Below are 15,229 nucleotides of genomic sequence, written 5' to 3' on the forward strand. Positions count from 1 at the left end.
ATATATTTTTTCAGAATTTTTGGAATACTACATTAGATTTTGTAAAAAAATAATATGTTTATTTTTTGATGGCGCTCTTATATAGCATTACGTCAACGATAATCAAACGCAAATCAACAATTTAAAAATTTGCATCTGTCTCTTTTTGTTTGCCCGTGAAAAAAATAGGTTTAGCTGTTCCCAGGAGCACTAGCTCGGAACAGCTAAACCTATTTTTATGGAATTTTCACTAAAGTATTTGCCGTGAGCGCGCACCTACCCCTTACCTAGATAATAAAAATTAAATCTTTTCTATTAAATAAGACAGAAAAGAATCCAAAATTATTTAAATTACGATTCATTAAATTTAACAGCATTGATATAACATTATTTACATGATACCAAAACACAAATAAACAATTTTAATATAACTGTCTTTCTGTTTATTCGGGCTAAACTTCGGACCAGCTGAGCCGATTATTACGCGACTAACACTGAAAGATAGAGGGGGTTCGAGAGCTCCAGATTCTATTATTATAAAGTAGACCGAGATTTAGGTTCCTTCAATGTAATTTGACACATTCTCACGCAGCCACGTAATGCTTGCAACTTCCGAATGATAGAGATTTGTGGAGCAATAAATAATCTATGTTTTAACTCGGAATTTTTGCGGAATCGAAATTTATGTCAACTATATTTAATTGTTCGGAGATTAAATACGATAACTAAAATAAACTATGAATATTATTATTCTTCCATATTTATAAGACATTTGTCTTGTAATAGAAAGGTTATAACTTGAACTGACTTTGAAGAAGATTTAGATAACATAGATAAGTCACTTGCGCACTATTAAATTATATTGCAATACTGATTACTTTGTTAAGATAAATGATTCGGACAACCTATCTTTACAATAAATATATATATATATATATATATATATATAAGAATAATAAGTGGAGTGTGGAGCGATTAGGATTTTATTAAACATATTTATAACGATATTTATATGAAAATATTGAAATTATTCTCAATCACGTAGCTCTCGAGAAGAATCGCTATATTGTTTGCTTACTATTTTCGAAATATTTAGTCGAAAATTGAAAGGGGTGCTGTTTGTAAATTCAATACTGAGCATGAAACCGGTCAAGTCATCTTTTAATTTATTGATTGATAAATGTCACTTAAAAATATTACAGAAATAAAACATAAAAATAAAAAAGGCGATCTCAATTTTGATACAAACTACTTCTTTGCTTGTCGACTTTCTCTTGTGACCCTAGCTACTTTTAATAAATTATAATTTTATATTAACTTCTCTATTTCCTGCCTAATAACCATGTCCAGCCGAATCTGTAACTAATAAAATAAACTGATTAAAAATATGAAAACAGAGTTTTAAGTTCATCATAATTTCAGATACAAATCACAGAAGACTATATTTATAATTTTTCAAATCATCACCATCATAAGTTTTTCTGCTATTTATTTTATACCCCGAGAAGTACCGGAATCTCATATAGAAATGGATTGCGGCGATACAGCATCGGCTATTAAAACATGCTACCCAGAGTCTGGCGATATTGACCAGTGCAAAATATCAGAAATATCAAAAATTAATAATACTCTATGCAAGGTTAGTCGTTTTTTTTATCTGTTATTCACATAGGCTTATTTGAAATATATAATCAAAGAATTTAGATTAATATAATATATTTACTATATTTACTACAAAAGCGAAATATCAACGTTTTTATTATCTTTATAATTATTGCTTCTGCGAATGAGTTAGGCAAGTTATATATTTTTTTACAATATAATAAACCCTACGTATGCAAAGTGATGATATTGAAAGCCTAGATTTTTATTTTATTACACTAGAACTTTTAATTGTTACATGTATTACACGTTTTTTAGATGAACTGTAACATGACGTCACAGAGTATGTGGCAGACCGTCTGTGAGAGATGGCACATGCCGCTGTATTGCTATAGAATGGTAAAAACTATGCGCTATACAGCCATGATAAATAACGTTACTAACACTAGCGACTGTCTCTCGATCTCTACACATACTGTAAAACTGGACGGTGAGTAAAAGACTGTATTTTTTAGCATCACGCTGAATCCCGCATGTAGCACGGTAGGCAGAGGAAGCCTAGTGTTGAAACCCTCCGCTGCCCACTTTCCGCCGAATTCTAAAGGCATTGCGTGTTGAGTGTTGTCTGGCCTCATATCAACTTAACTTTAAATATCTTGTTTGCTTGAACTAAAGTACCTGAATTATAGTTATTAGTAATTTGAATTCATCTGTTCAAACATGAACGCTTTGTTGAAGAAGAAATTAATTCATCAATGTGTAATATATCGCGTCGATTCTCAGATTTTTGTTAGGGCATTAATTCTACATCGCTTACGAGTACGAGAATAGTAAAGCCATGATTATTAAAATCTAATATATTTAATCCAGGTCTAATGTATGAATCTCGCTGCCGTAGCGCCAAGCCTCATATTATTATGAACGAGCTCTGCAGTCTTGACTGCTACGACCTATCTTTAACGGCCTTAATCGATAAAAATATAGTTAATATGACTTGCATAGATGGGAAAATTGATTTTAGACTTTGCAATTACGATGAAATCGCTATTGACAATGTTATGGAAAAACACAATTTGGGCGCTTGCGAGGTTTGTTTAATTTAATTTATATTATAATTTTTTTTTTTCTAATAATACAATTTGCCTACCAATAGATATATTCAATTGTTTAAAATTTTCAATTATTTACAAATACTAAAATATGTATCCCATCATAAAATATAAAAATTTGCAGGAAAGGCATTCGGGAAAAAATTGAAGTGCCCTTCTGTACGATTGTAGGAATGTTAATAATTTTATATTCAGCTTGCACATTCCAACCGTTTTCAGACTTAATTACTTTTCATTAGTGATGGATAGTAGCTACGTAAACAATTATGAATGTAATGGTTTTTTTTTCAATAGTACTTAAATTTATTATTGTTATGTATTTATTTTTGGTCCTAAAATATTTAGCTAAATAAAAATAAAAATAATTCTTTAGTATACTTTATATGTTATTTAGATAATATAATACATAGAACATGCTTAACGTTAAATTCAACAAGATACCAATTTAATTTTGATTGAAGGTTTATTGCAACATAAGTTCACCCTTTGTTTTGATGGAATTATGTGAAAGTTGGAATGCTGGGGTAGCGTCGAGTTGCCATACGAGAAACCCAGAAGCTTTGCCGGACCAGTTATCATTCGATACCTCATTATTATTGTCGAAAATGATGGTGGATGATAATTGTATTTACATTGAGATGGACTACATTAAGACGGTAGACGGTAAGACGGATCTGAAGTTAATTAAACCTCTTTAAAAATATTTAAACAAAAATATATTGTAAAGCAAGACGAAAGAAAGCAAAGCAGTTGATAAACAGTCTCAAAACATATGTAACTTGAACTCGTATTCGCTAGTTAAATTATTAATTTGCTATCGTATATATTTTAAAGCACAAGAGAAATTATTTTTATTTCTCCAGGGGTGAGCTACGCTGTAAAGACCATTCCAAGTCGTATCAGACTTCAGAAAGAATAGAAATTTATTTGATTTTTAATATCTTGGTAAACACTTATTTAAAATTTAGAGGCCGTCATGGCGCAGAGGTACGAGCGTGTGGCTGTAACGCTATCGTTATTGGTTAAGGGTTCCATCTCCAATCGGGGAAGTTAAAAAAAACCTCAGCTCGTCATTTTTTGATTTCAAGTATAAAAATTGTATGACAATTATGTGAATCGTATACATAATCGTAATTTTATTCCGATCATTAAAAAGTTTTCTGACATCATACAATTTTGTGTTAATTGCAATTATTGAAAGTATTTTATTTAAGTAAAATATTAATCGGCAGGTTCTATACACTACCCGTATTGCGGTCCCAAGGCCTACTACGAGCTTTGGCCTAACGAATTTAAATCTGCCTGCGACATTAATTGCGAAAATCAGCTGGTAAGTACATACAACTAGATATTATATATTACACGCGAAAGCGTGCAAAAGTTTCTAGCTACTCTTATTTTTTTTATTTAATATATAAAATAAAATTTTAAATTGCTCTACTGGTTCGTTATTTAAGAATATCGAACGAGTTTAATACAAATATTAATATCGAATATTACTATATATTTTCCCATCGGCGATTTTAAATGAACTACTAGTAAAATATTTTATAATTCATATTGCTGCTGAAGATATTCCTAAAGATATTGTCATTTCTCACTAGCTTTTGCCGATTTTTTCGACGAAGTAGTACCTATGTGGCCAAATACTTTTGCACAATTCTTAATATTTTTTATATATTTTTTTTTATTAAAAAACAATAATTGTAGATATAATTAATAATTTTAAATAAAAGTGAATACGTGTTATAACAAATCGCTTCTAATTATTTTAATATCATGTTTTAGTGCGATATGTACGAAAAATATGGTGGCCCAAAACTTTTGTACGTCACTTTATATGCAATTCAAATCGTCGAAGTTTTCGATTTCATGATATATCAAAACTTGGAATATCCACATCGATGTTAAAACTTGAATTTGCAGCAATTTATATAAGCTTTAGGGTTGTGAATGTTAAACGATAATAAATAAAAACATATTATCTTTGTTTTTATACATTATAGAAATTTTTAATAGCAAAATTTTATTGTGTAAATATCTGTGTAGGTATTGAAACATGTTTTATTCTCACTGAATAACATAGTAATTACTTTAATATAATTATTAATTTAATATTTTACCCTTAACTAATTAAGAAAAAAATGTTTTTTTTTATTATTATTTTTTGTTTGTTAGATGTTTTACTTTCATACAATTTAGATAATTTTCTCATAACTAGCCTCGGACGGCATTATTTTTAGATGCTATTTTAAAAATGTAAAATTAAAAATCCGAATAAAATGTAAAATTTAAATCTGTGTGACTGACACAACGCACAGCGGAATCTAGTTAATACTATGTACATAGATTATGTAGGTTCCTTGGGATACGTATCATGTAGAAAAGTAATGAGATATTACAGATAATTTGTGTAAATTCCTAAGGGAAAAGTTCACGCAAACAGAGTTGCGAGCCCCAGCCCGTCTATAATAATCTAAATATTGTTAGAGCAACTCCCTAACTATTTTCAATAACGTCGGTCAGAGTAGAATGAATTTAATCTGCTATGGCGTACAAGCAGACCTCTAGATGTCGAACTGCACAAAGTTGTAAACGAGTTATTACCAATATTTGAATTGTATTAGAAACTACTTCAATTATTAGAGACAGGTATGAAAACGTTAACGATAACTTCACGTATATTAACGATAAATTCAAAACGAATTATTCAATTTCCTCAAAATTTGATACTCAATGTAGTATTTGCTTATCTAACTACAACTTTTAAATATACTTATCGTTTACCTCCCTTATCATGAAACGCTGAAAGAACCTAGATATATGATTATTTTCTACATCTTCCACCTGCTTCAAGGATTTACCTATTGGGTAGTAATGACCGACGCACTTTATCTAACTAAAAACAAAATTCTTGAACTTTCTCCCAAATAGAATTCAAATCATTGCTTATTAGACACCTACAAAAACTCTTATACGGCATCAATTATCAATTTTTACGTCTTTAAAAGTATAGAAATAACTTAACTACTTGCGCTCTTTAGAAATATTCAGAATTACTCCTTCAGAAGTCTTAGAATATCTAATAAGCCATGGTAACAAATTGACTACCAATTACATTTGTAGCCGTGGGGGCTTACAGTTCATTAGGTATTCTAAGACTTCCATATTTCTATAGAGCGCTACTGGATAGATTGTTTACTTTGATATTTTATGCTCTTGGGTTTGACATAAAGTAATATATTATACTAAAATGCTCCTGAGAAGTCGTCTCCAACCGTGTTTGCTATTCTTCCACACAAAGGCTGTTCTACGTTTAAGTTGCGTACAAGCCATTAGGTTTAATGCATTAGGTTCTGAGAGTCGCAATGAATTTCATTATTACGTTTAAATATCCACGATGCAAAATATTGATAATGCTTACTTTGTCTTAATAGGCAAATCCCACTTTTTCCTCTCTAGGTCGAATTCCATTCGACTTCTTTGTTCAATTGTTAGATATTTTTACTGTCATTAATTACAAAAATATCTAAAAACTAGGGTTCTACTACATTAGTAAATGCCCCCCAATAATCATTTTTTTATTTATTTTCTTTTTTTTTATCTCTTGTTAACCCTCGCTCTATAAGATTTGTTATAAATCCAATAAAACCTAACCATTTACAAATGAAATATGAAAATTTAATTGAAACGAAAACAGTGATATAAAATAAAGTCGATACAAAATAGAAAAAAATCGCATTCTCTATAGTTTTTATGTACGAAAACTGGGCCAATAATAAACGAATGGACTCGCGTTGGAAATTTTAAAACATTTTATGTTAGAGTAAGTAAATATTATATTGTTTTGTAAAGCAATATCGGTTGTATCGTTCGCAAGATAATGCTTCTCTCCAACCTGTGGAACCAGGATTTATGAGGTTTCCCTTATTTAGCTAGGCTAGGGTTAGTGAATAATACCCCACATCAATTATTTATTGTGAGCAGCCTTAAGAAGAAATACCATTAGGTTCTCATTTAATTTCCGTTCAGGTTAACGAACTGTTGGAAGGAGCGACAGGAGAAAAAAAAGCAGGCTCCGAATATAGCGAGCTCTTTTGGATGTTTTTCTTCATGATGATCATAAGTTGGATCGGTCAAGCCGTTGTGGTTACATTCGCTGATGCTATATGTTTCAATACGTTGGGTAAGTTGATTGACGTTAATATCGTTTTTTTTTAGATTATATTTATTTATTTATGATATTAATTAGAGTTTTTTATATTTTAAAGTCATATGATAGAACGTTTATATTTATTACATTTATATGTCGGAAGAAAATATAAAATTTCTTTTAAGTTTTCCATTTAATTGTACTGGGTATGGTATATAAAATGGCTGACAAATAAATAATAGTAAAAAATAAAGCCGAATTTGATAATGAGATGTCGATCAATTCGTCCTTATTGCTATAGTATCGGTCAAAGTTTAGTTGTGTGAATCAATATGATTTGGACTTCATTTAAGAAGAAGTTTAATTCTTAGTACAATATAACACAACCATTGTAAAGTTGTAGGGTATTCAAAGAACTATGAAGAACAATGTACGAATGTACGTCTGTAAATGTTTCAAATCTTCCGAGTACTTAATAGTTTCTATTCGTACTTCACGTTTGTTAGACTAAGAGGTATTGAAAACTTTATATAGTCACTAAGGGACCGTCGCGGCTTCGCCCGTTTCAACTTTACGAATATTTTCAGTTTAGGTGGTGAATTCTAAAAATTCACGCCTCTGTCCTTTCTTCACAATTCAAATTTCACGTTTCTACCTTCAGCGGTTACGGCTGTGCGTGCGTCTTACCTCAGTCAGTGGGAACATCTCCTTTTATACATATAGATTAAGAATTAATAGAAAAGAACCATCGAAATAATACATTTTATATTTTAATTTATACTCAACATCACATGCTTAAACTATGTAGCTGATCAAATAAGTTTTGGTTTTTTGTTTTGGACATTTCTTAATTAAATATACTTTACACTTTTGTTTCGAAAAGCTTATAAACCAAATTGAAACGTACTCACAAATTAATTGTAATAGGCTATATTTGTACGCCAATTGGACTATACAACTTTCGACGTCCTTCATCAAATTATAATTTATTTTTGCTTTTCAGGTCCGAGGATATCGCAGTATGGTAGACAAAGACTATGGGGCTCTGTCGGTTGGGGCATATTTTCATTGCTAACTGGCACTCTTATTGATATTATGAGCGAAGGCGCTTACAAAAACTACTCGATTGCTTTTATCCTAATGTTCATATTTATGCTCGGCGACGTTTTTGTCTCGTGCTTCATTAAGGTATATTTTTGGGAATGATGATTCTTATTTATTATATTGAGACCTCTTGTTTAGGTCACATTGTTTTTAGGAATAGAATTTAGATTGATATAAAATTATTGTTTCACTTAGTTCCTTAATATAAAAAAAAATAACTTTTAATGTTTTTTAAATATGTATAGGTGGATATGACGAAAATTTCGATTAACATTGTCGCTGACGTCCGTACCCTGCTTTCTTCTCCTCCGACCGTTGTATTTCTTTTCTGGACTATTGCTGTTGGACTTTGCACCGGACTAATGTGGCAATTCCTTTTCTGGCATATTGAGGATATTGCTGGACAGGCCTGCGATGGAGCCAACTATGTCAAAACTCTCCAAGGATTGGTCAGCGCTATTCAGACTTTCGGCGGCGAAATACCTTTCATGTTTGTCTCTGGTAAGTAGCGATAACCTTTGTTTACTACATGAACCGTGATATTAAATAAAACTTACAATTTGTGTCCCTCAGCTTTAGTCTTTCTTTAGTTAGTCATCTTAGTGATGACTTCGACTATAAAAACATTTTTCAACAATATTTATATAAAAGTTTTATGCCTGTATAATAAAAAACTAGATATAACAAGATATAAGTTTAATCAACAACTTTATAACAATTTCTTACATAACTTTAAATATATTTTCCGTCGCTATTCAAAAGACATGCCGTTCAATTCGCAATTTCATTTTATATTTTATTCCATCTTTGTTACCTGAATTTTATATGCAAGCGTTAGACGTTATTTTTACAAAAAATGCAGATGCAATATTTCTTCCTTTATTTACTAAAAAAAACTGAGCGCAAGCAGCAAAAGTATGTTGTCCTTAATTGAAGATAATCTAGATAATATTTTATTTATCACGTTTTCAAATCTTAGAATTATTAATTATAAGTTAAGATTCCAATAATGATGTTATATTTCTTATTAAAAAGTATTTTATACGAAGATACTCGTAGGTGCATTGAAACTGACTTCGTAGAATAACTATAAACAGAAAATATTTTTTAATTGTGTAATATAATAAATATCATTTACTTAGAAATAAAAATGAGATAAACGGATAGGGAAACAATTAAAAACATCTATTGAACTTATTTTCTGAAGAGCTTTAAGCAAACCATTGTTACAGGACACCTTCTTAAGAAATTCGGCCACAACATGATGATGTCTCTAGTTCTCTTCGCTTTCGGCATCCGTCTGATACTCTACTCGTATTTGACCAGCGCTTGGTGGATTCTTCCTATTGAGCTCTTTCAAGGATTAACTTCCGGCATGTTTTATCCGACGATGACGTCTTACGCCAATGTTGTGGCCCCGCCCGGTACTGAAACAACTGTGCAAGTAAGTTATATTAAATTGGCAATTGTTTATAATAATTTTTCAGATTGTACGAGTCTCGTATTGTCAATTCTTACTATTTTTAACATTTTTGAAGTGCTATTCCACACTTAGGAAAGAAAAATACTTATTAAGAAAACGTATAATAATTTTGATCGTAACGGGATTTCAACCTTTTGAGTTCAGGGTTTTCACTCCTTGGACGGTTAGTAGGTACCTCTCAGATTTTTTCCTTTGAATGTGCCTGACTCGAAATAATTAAAATAATATTTATATGAAAATTGTACATTTATTCGTTTCGATAAACATTCACTCCACATAATAATTGACTGACTTTCTATTTAACGTACTTCGAGTAAAAAACTTAGTGATAAAGCTTAATCAACGTTTACAAGGAAATAGCTATACACTTGAACAAATAAATAGTTATTCCATTTTTTTAATTGAAATAATTTACATTTTATTAGGGTTTAGTGGGCGCTGTATTCGAAGGAGTAGGTTCATCTCTGGGCAGTTTTATCGGCGGACGTTTGTATGGGATTTACGGTGGTTGGATTACTTTCCGCTGCTTCGGCTACGGTGCTCTCGTAGCTTGCGCCATTCACGCGATCGCCATGCTCATCTTCAAAAATAAACCTCACCTCGCCTTGACACAAGGTAATAAGATTTTACAATAATAAACGAATGCAAATAATTCATGTCGAATTTGTTTGGACATATCAATATTGTATGAAAATTGCGGGTCTATATGAGTATTTAGATGTTTTTATTAATGTCATTTAATATATATATATATGTGTCGTCGCAGTTATTTTTTGTTGAAGATGAATGTTTTCGATAATACATGTTGAATGTGTAATCTATTATATGTACGTATTTATAACAGTTATCAATATTAACAATGTGTAATAATCCGTTTCATCATTGGGGGCTGTTAAAATAATATTTTAATGACGCTGTCGATGGGCATATATTTACTTTTATATATCTTCTTGTTATTATTTAATTGTTTTATGATACTAAATGTATCCGTATATATTTTTTTTACAAAAGTACTATTAATATTCACTTTATTTTGTCTGTACATTATAATTATTGACTCTTAACTTTCTAGTGTTCGAATAAATGTTGTATATTATTTATATAGCATTAGGTAGTAATTTTGAATCAAATATCTACCAGATCCGATGAACCATTAAATTCACTGATAAAATATAAATCATTCCATTTTTATATTAAAAATGAATTTCGAATCGAATTGAAGATTCAAGTGCGAAAAATATAAATAATTTGATTTTATACGTCGATTATAAATTCCAGGGATTCTTACGTGTACACTAATAAATATTTAATCCAGATATTTAATACGAGTAATATATTTATAGATCATTCGAATTTTTAAATTAAAGCTTCCGTACTGGTGCAGTAGGTACCTATTAAAATATTTATTGGAAGAATTAACGTCAATTATTTCGTGATTTTTAATTATCATCACTTCAATGGCTTATTTGAAATATAACAAAACGTACAAATTAGAAACATTAATTAGTTTCGTCATTATTGTTAAATTAAAAGGATTAAATATTGGAAAATGAGTTAATAAGTATAGTTAATATTTGTTATATATGAACTTTGAAATAATACACACGGATTAATTTGAGCTGTTATCTATAACCTGTAAATGTTAAGAATGGATATTTTTAGTATTTAATACGTAAACAAGACCTCAAATACGGCTTAATTTTATATTATTATACAATATTTAGACCAAATATTAGATTAAATTGAATTGTTCGACTAATTGGAAATGACAGCAGTTTCGACCAGCTATCTACCTAATACTAACTGGTATTGGTGAGAAATTGCCAATTTAGTTAAATTTAGTTTAATTTTTAACTGTACAAAGTACTTATTTACTTAGTACTTATTTTTATTTTTATATTATTTTAAGCAAATATTCGAATTTTTAAATAAACATGAGCTGATTGTTTTTCCTCATAAATTGGGCTGCACTCAGATAAAATCTTTATTATTAATCTTATAATATAATATTATTTATTATGAATATTATTATTTAAAAAAAAAGATGTTGTCGAAATATTGAAAACTTTAAAACAGCAGTTTCTACATGAAATAAAAGTAATTAGTCGCTACTATTTTCTAATACAAGTATTTGGAAAACTGTTGTATGACTCTACTAACTTGGGACTTGTATGACATATCTCTCCTCATAACGATAATAACAGCATTTATTGTTTTATGCTAAAATATTTCATATTAAATTGCGTTAATAACACACATTATAGTTATTATTTGATAAATACAATATTCGTCTTTGGTTTAATGAAATTCTACAAAAAACTTATTAACTTATCTTATCGAATCAAAATTTAGTATATAAGTACAATAAGAATTAAAATTAAATTTAATTCTACAAAGATTTGAAATATTTACCAAATCCAAATACTGTTTAATGTATTTTATATTTTGCCACAAAAATTTGATAACTTTTAATATCGGCTGTGTATTTATACTTATCTATTTTTTTATAACTTAAGATTTAAAAATATTAGTATTGAGTTTCGCCACTTGCCACGCAGCGCCAATGCCATGCAGAAATCGGCTGACACGACAGTGTGAAACGGAAGCGTCTTAATCAAATCCGAGTGTTTTAACACTAACTTCTCAGGTCCCTGTGCCTACCTTGATACAGCGGGAAGCTGAAAAATAAAGTACTTATAAAAAAAAAGTAAAGTTAAGTAAAGTATACCGACGCTACACAAAATCATTGCTTTTCCGTTAATTAAGAATCTTTAATAATTCCCATTTAATAATAATACCGGTATTAAGCCCACCGTTATCACTTCAATTTTTTTTTACACTAAAAATAACACTAATTTACATTAAGAATAAGACAATTTTTTTATCAACTTTCAATTTATTTAATTATTTACATAATTTTATATGGTGAATTTTACAGACAGATAACCTATCAATTACTGTTAATGGTAAGATTTTGTTTAAAATTAGAATTTTAACAAAACTATTAGTTTTCATACACATAATTTGCTTTTAAAAATCCACATTAGTATATAAATAATTAGTCTAAATACGATAAAATCACAACAGTTTATATGAAATTTTAATATACTATGTTAACTTACTTATCTACGTGTATTGCGTATAGTCCCTATATGTTGCAATATTATTATCTAATTCTTTATCAATATATCTAGTCCAGAGTAATATTTCATATATATTCAAATTGCCTACACAGTGCCCGCTCAAGGCACACTTAAATAATATTGATATTTATCCAATAAACTGTTGAATATACAATAAGGTGTAATATAGAATCGATATAGATTATTTTAAATAAAATTCAACTAAATTTTCCGATTTTTCCAATTTTTTTTTTTGTAAAAAATGTATTTCTTAGGGATATCGATTCTACATTTTTCCTTTTTATTGTGTGAGCATACAATATTATTAGATTTTTTGTTAATATTTCTTTAGAGCTTAATAATTTTGTTATATGCTCGTGTTATATTTAAGTAGTGTCGATAGTTATTTTGCATAAGCTAAACGAATGAGATGCTTCACATGCATGCACTCATGTAGCGAGCTGATTATAGGTTGTTGTTATAATAAAGATAGGAACTTACTATTTTACTGTTCTTATCTAAAGGATTGTTCACAAAATAAATAAATAAATAATTTTTTTTTTTATATATTTAACAATCGATTATTTTATTTTAAGTGATATTAGAAAATGTAACGTCAAATGCCTGCCTATCTTTATAATAACTGTTAGTGTTTTCTAAATGTAGAAATTCCTAATCATGATGGCATTTTAATTGCATTCCAGTAGTTCTTATTGTGATCGGGAGAGAAAATACCGAAATAAAAGTTATCCTCGCATAGTTGTCCTACAACACATAGGTTTTAATTACATGTTTTAATATATGTTTTAGATACTTATTGAATAAGTATGTAATGTTACAACGTACTTAAGTTTTACTGCCAAAAAAACTATTTTTTTATTTAAATACACATATTAAGTATTCATAGTAAAAATAACTTCATTTTCGAATAAGTACTTCATATCAATATATTTAAGTATGCAATACGCATGAAATGTTTCATTAATTTACATGACAGCTTGGAATTCACTACTTATGCATGAAAAATACATCCGCTGTCTACAGATATTTAATAATTATGTATGTGTCTATGATATGTAGGTAAGTATATGAAAATAAATCATTTTGTATTGCATTTTATATTTTAGACACGTGATTACTTTTATTTTATTTTCTTTGTTGACGTTTATGTTCGTTTTTCGTAGCTTTCAATTAATTACACTTGGATATTAAAAAAATGCAATTACATTTGGTGCAACTATTTATATGAAATGATGAAATATAATTAGGTAACTGAAATTAATAAATGTATTGTAATTTTATACTGTTGTATGTGACTTTGGTACTTATTGTTTTTGTTATTTTGGAAATTGTGAAACAAGTTCCTTACCTATGTCCAGTATTATATAGTAGCTACATTTAGTTTTATTTTGTTTTATTGATTTGTGAGAAAAATATATTTTTTATCTATAAATGTAATTTGTTTAATTTTTCTAGACTCTCTTATAGAGTGTTTAGATTAACCGCAGCTCCTTTAAGCAGACATATTCATATATCAAACTTATTTTCAGTTCCTAATATTTTTTATTACTATATTAAAAGTAAATATTTCTTTAATTAAATCAAGTATGAATTTCTTATGATTGTCGTACGACTTAGTAATAATTTCTTTAATTGTTTATATAAGCTTTTTTATACTTTTGCTAACTTATATAAAATATAAAACATATTGATATAAAAAATTATAACTTAAATAACGACAAATTTTCAGCGGAGTTGGTTCTACAAAGAGAAAGTATTTTCCAATTTTATTTATTTTTTTGGCGTCTGTCATGTAAGTTTTGTTGTTTTTTTTATTTTTATTAGTACAATAATATTTAATTTATTTATACACATATTTTTACACCTATTTGTAAAATAGCTGGTATTCACCGCAAAGCGTTTTTAAAACATTAGAATTCATATTTTAGAATTATAGTTTAGCGCAGACATAATCTTATAAAAAATAATAACTAATGTCACATTTCATAATTAATTCCAGAGTTATCGACTGTGGTGCACTTCCGTCGCGAAAGTACTGATACTGCTGTCCACGTGCTGGTCGACGAAATTGAAGGAACGAGCCAGAGTTTGAATTAAATACATTAGAAATGGGACGTGAGATTTTAAAAATATCAATCATCTTTTTAGACGGGATTCGAACCATTGGTGCTTGGAGATTCAAGTCTGAATGTAATATTTTATGGATTTTTAGGGATAGATACGGCTATGTAGGTTCGAGATCCTGTCAAATTTTTTATGCTTGTAGGATGTTGACAGCCGACAATTATGTACTGCGGCTTAGTAGTGCACTAGTTAATGGTAAATACTATATACTTATATGTTATACCCGTATAAACCCTGTAGAAGAAAGGGTTATTGCTTAAGGACATATATATTCGCATTATTAATCAAATTAATGTAGAATGTAAGGATTAAGATTTCACAGTAGATGTTTTCATTCTTCGAATCTTGATATATGTGACGTTGTTTCTATTCTTAAATATTTTTTTCAATTTCAAAAAGAAAAAATTGTAACTACCTATAGACTTTTTGTAATTTTAACTTTTTCGAATATTTTTTCATGCGTAAAAATATGAATAATAGTATTTAGCCACCATGAGATAATGTACCCTCATATTATATTCAAATAAGCCCT

General features: G+C 29.0%; 1 protein-coding gene across 1 annotated transcript in view; it reads left to right on the plus strand.

Moving 5' to 3' along the window:
* Sugb (Sugar baby transporter) overlaps positions 1-14,006 on the plus strand; it is a 31,299-nt gene extending 17,293 nt beyond the window's left edge. Inside the window, exons 4-13 of the mRNA XM_085206032.1 lie at positions 1,402-1,618; positions 1,900-2,071; positions 2,452-2,669; positions 3,152-3,353; positions 3,923-4,020; positions 6,723-6,876; positions 7,847-8,031; positions 8,193-8,448; positions 9,180-9,391; positions 9,856-14,006. Of these exons, the coding sequence (XP_085062158.1) occupies positions 1,402-1,618; positions 1,900-2,071; positions 2,452-2,669; positions 3,152-3,353; positions 3,923-4,020; positions 6,723-6,876; positions 7,847-8,031; positions 8,193-8,448; positions 9,180-9,391; positions 9,856-10,065 (1,924 nt within the window). The 3' untranslated portion in view covers positions 10,066-14,006. The remainder of the gene's footprint in view (positions 1-1,401; positions 1,619-1,899; positions 2,072-2,451; positions 2,670-3,151; positions 3,354-3,922; positions 4,021-6,722; positions 6,877-7,846; positions 8,032-8,192; positions 8,449-9,179; positions 9,392-9,855) is intronic.
* Positions 14,007-15,229: the final 1,223 nt, after the last annotated feature.

The sequence above is a fragment of the Heliconius melpomene genome, chromosome 21 (assembly GCF_056956725.1).
Source record: "Heliconius melpomene rosina isolate 202511_hmr_F chromosome 21, ASM5695672v1, whole genome shotgun sequence".
Classification (NCBI taxonomy): domain Eukaryota; kingdom Metazoa; phylum Arthropoda; class Insecta; order Lepidoptera; family Nymphalidae; genus Heliconius; species Heliconius melpomene.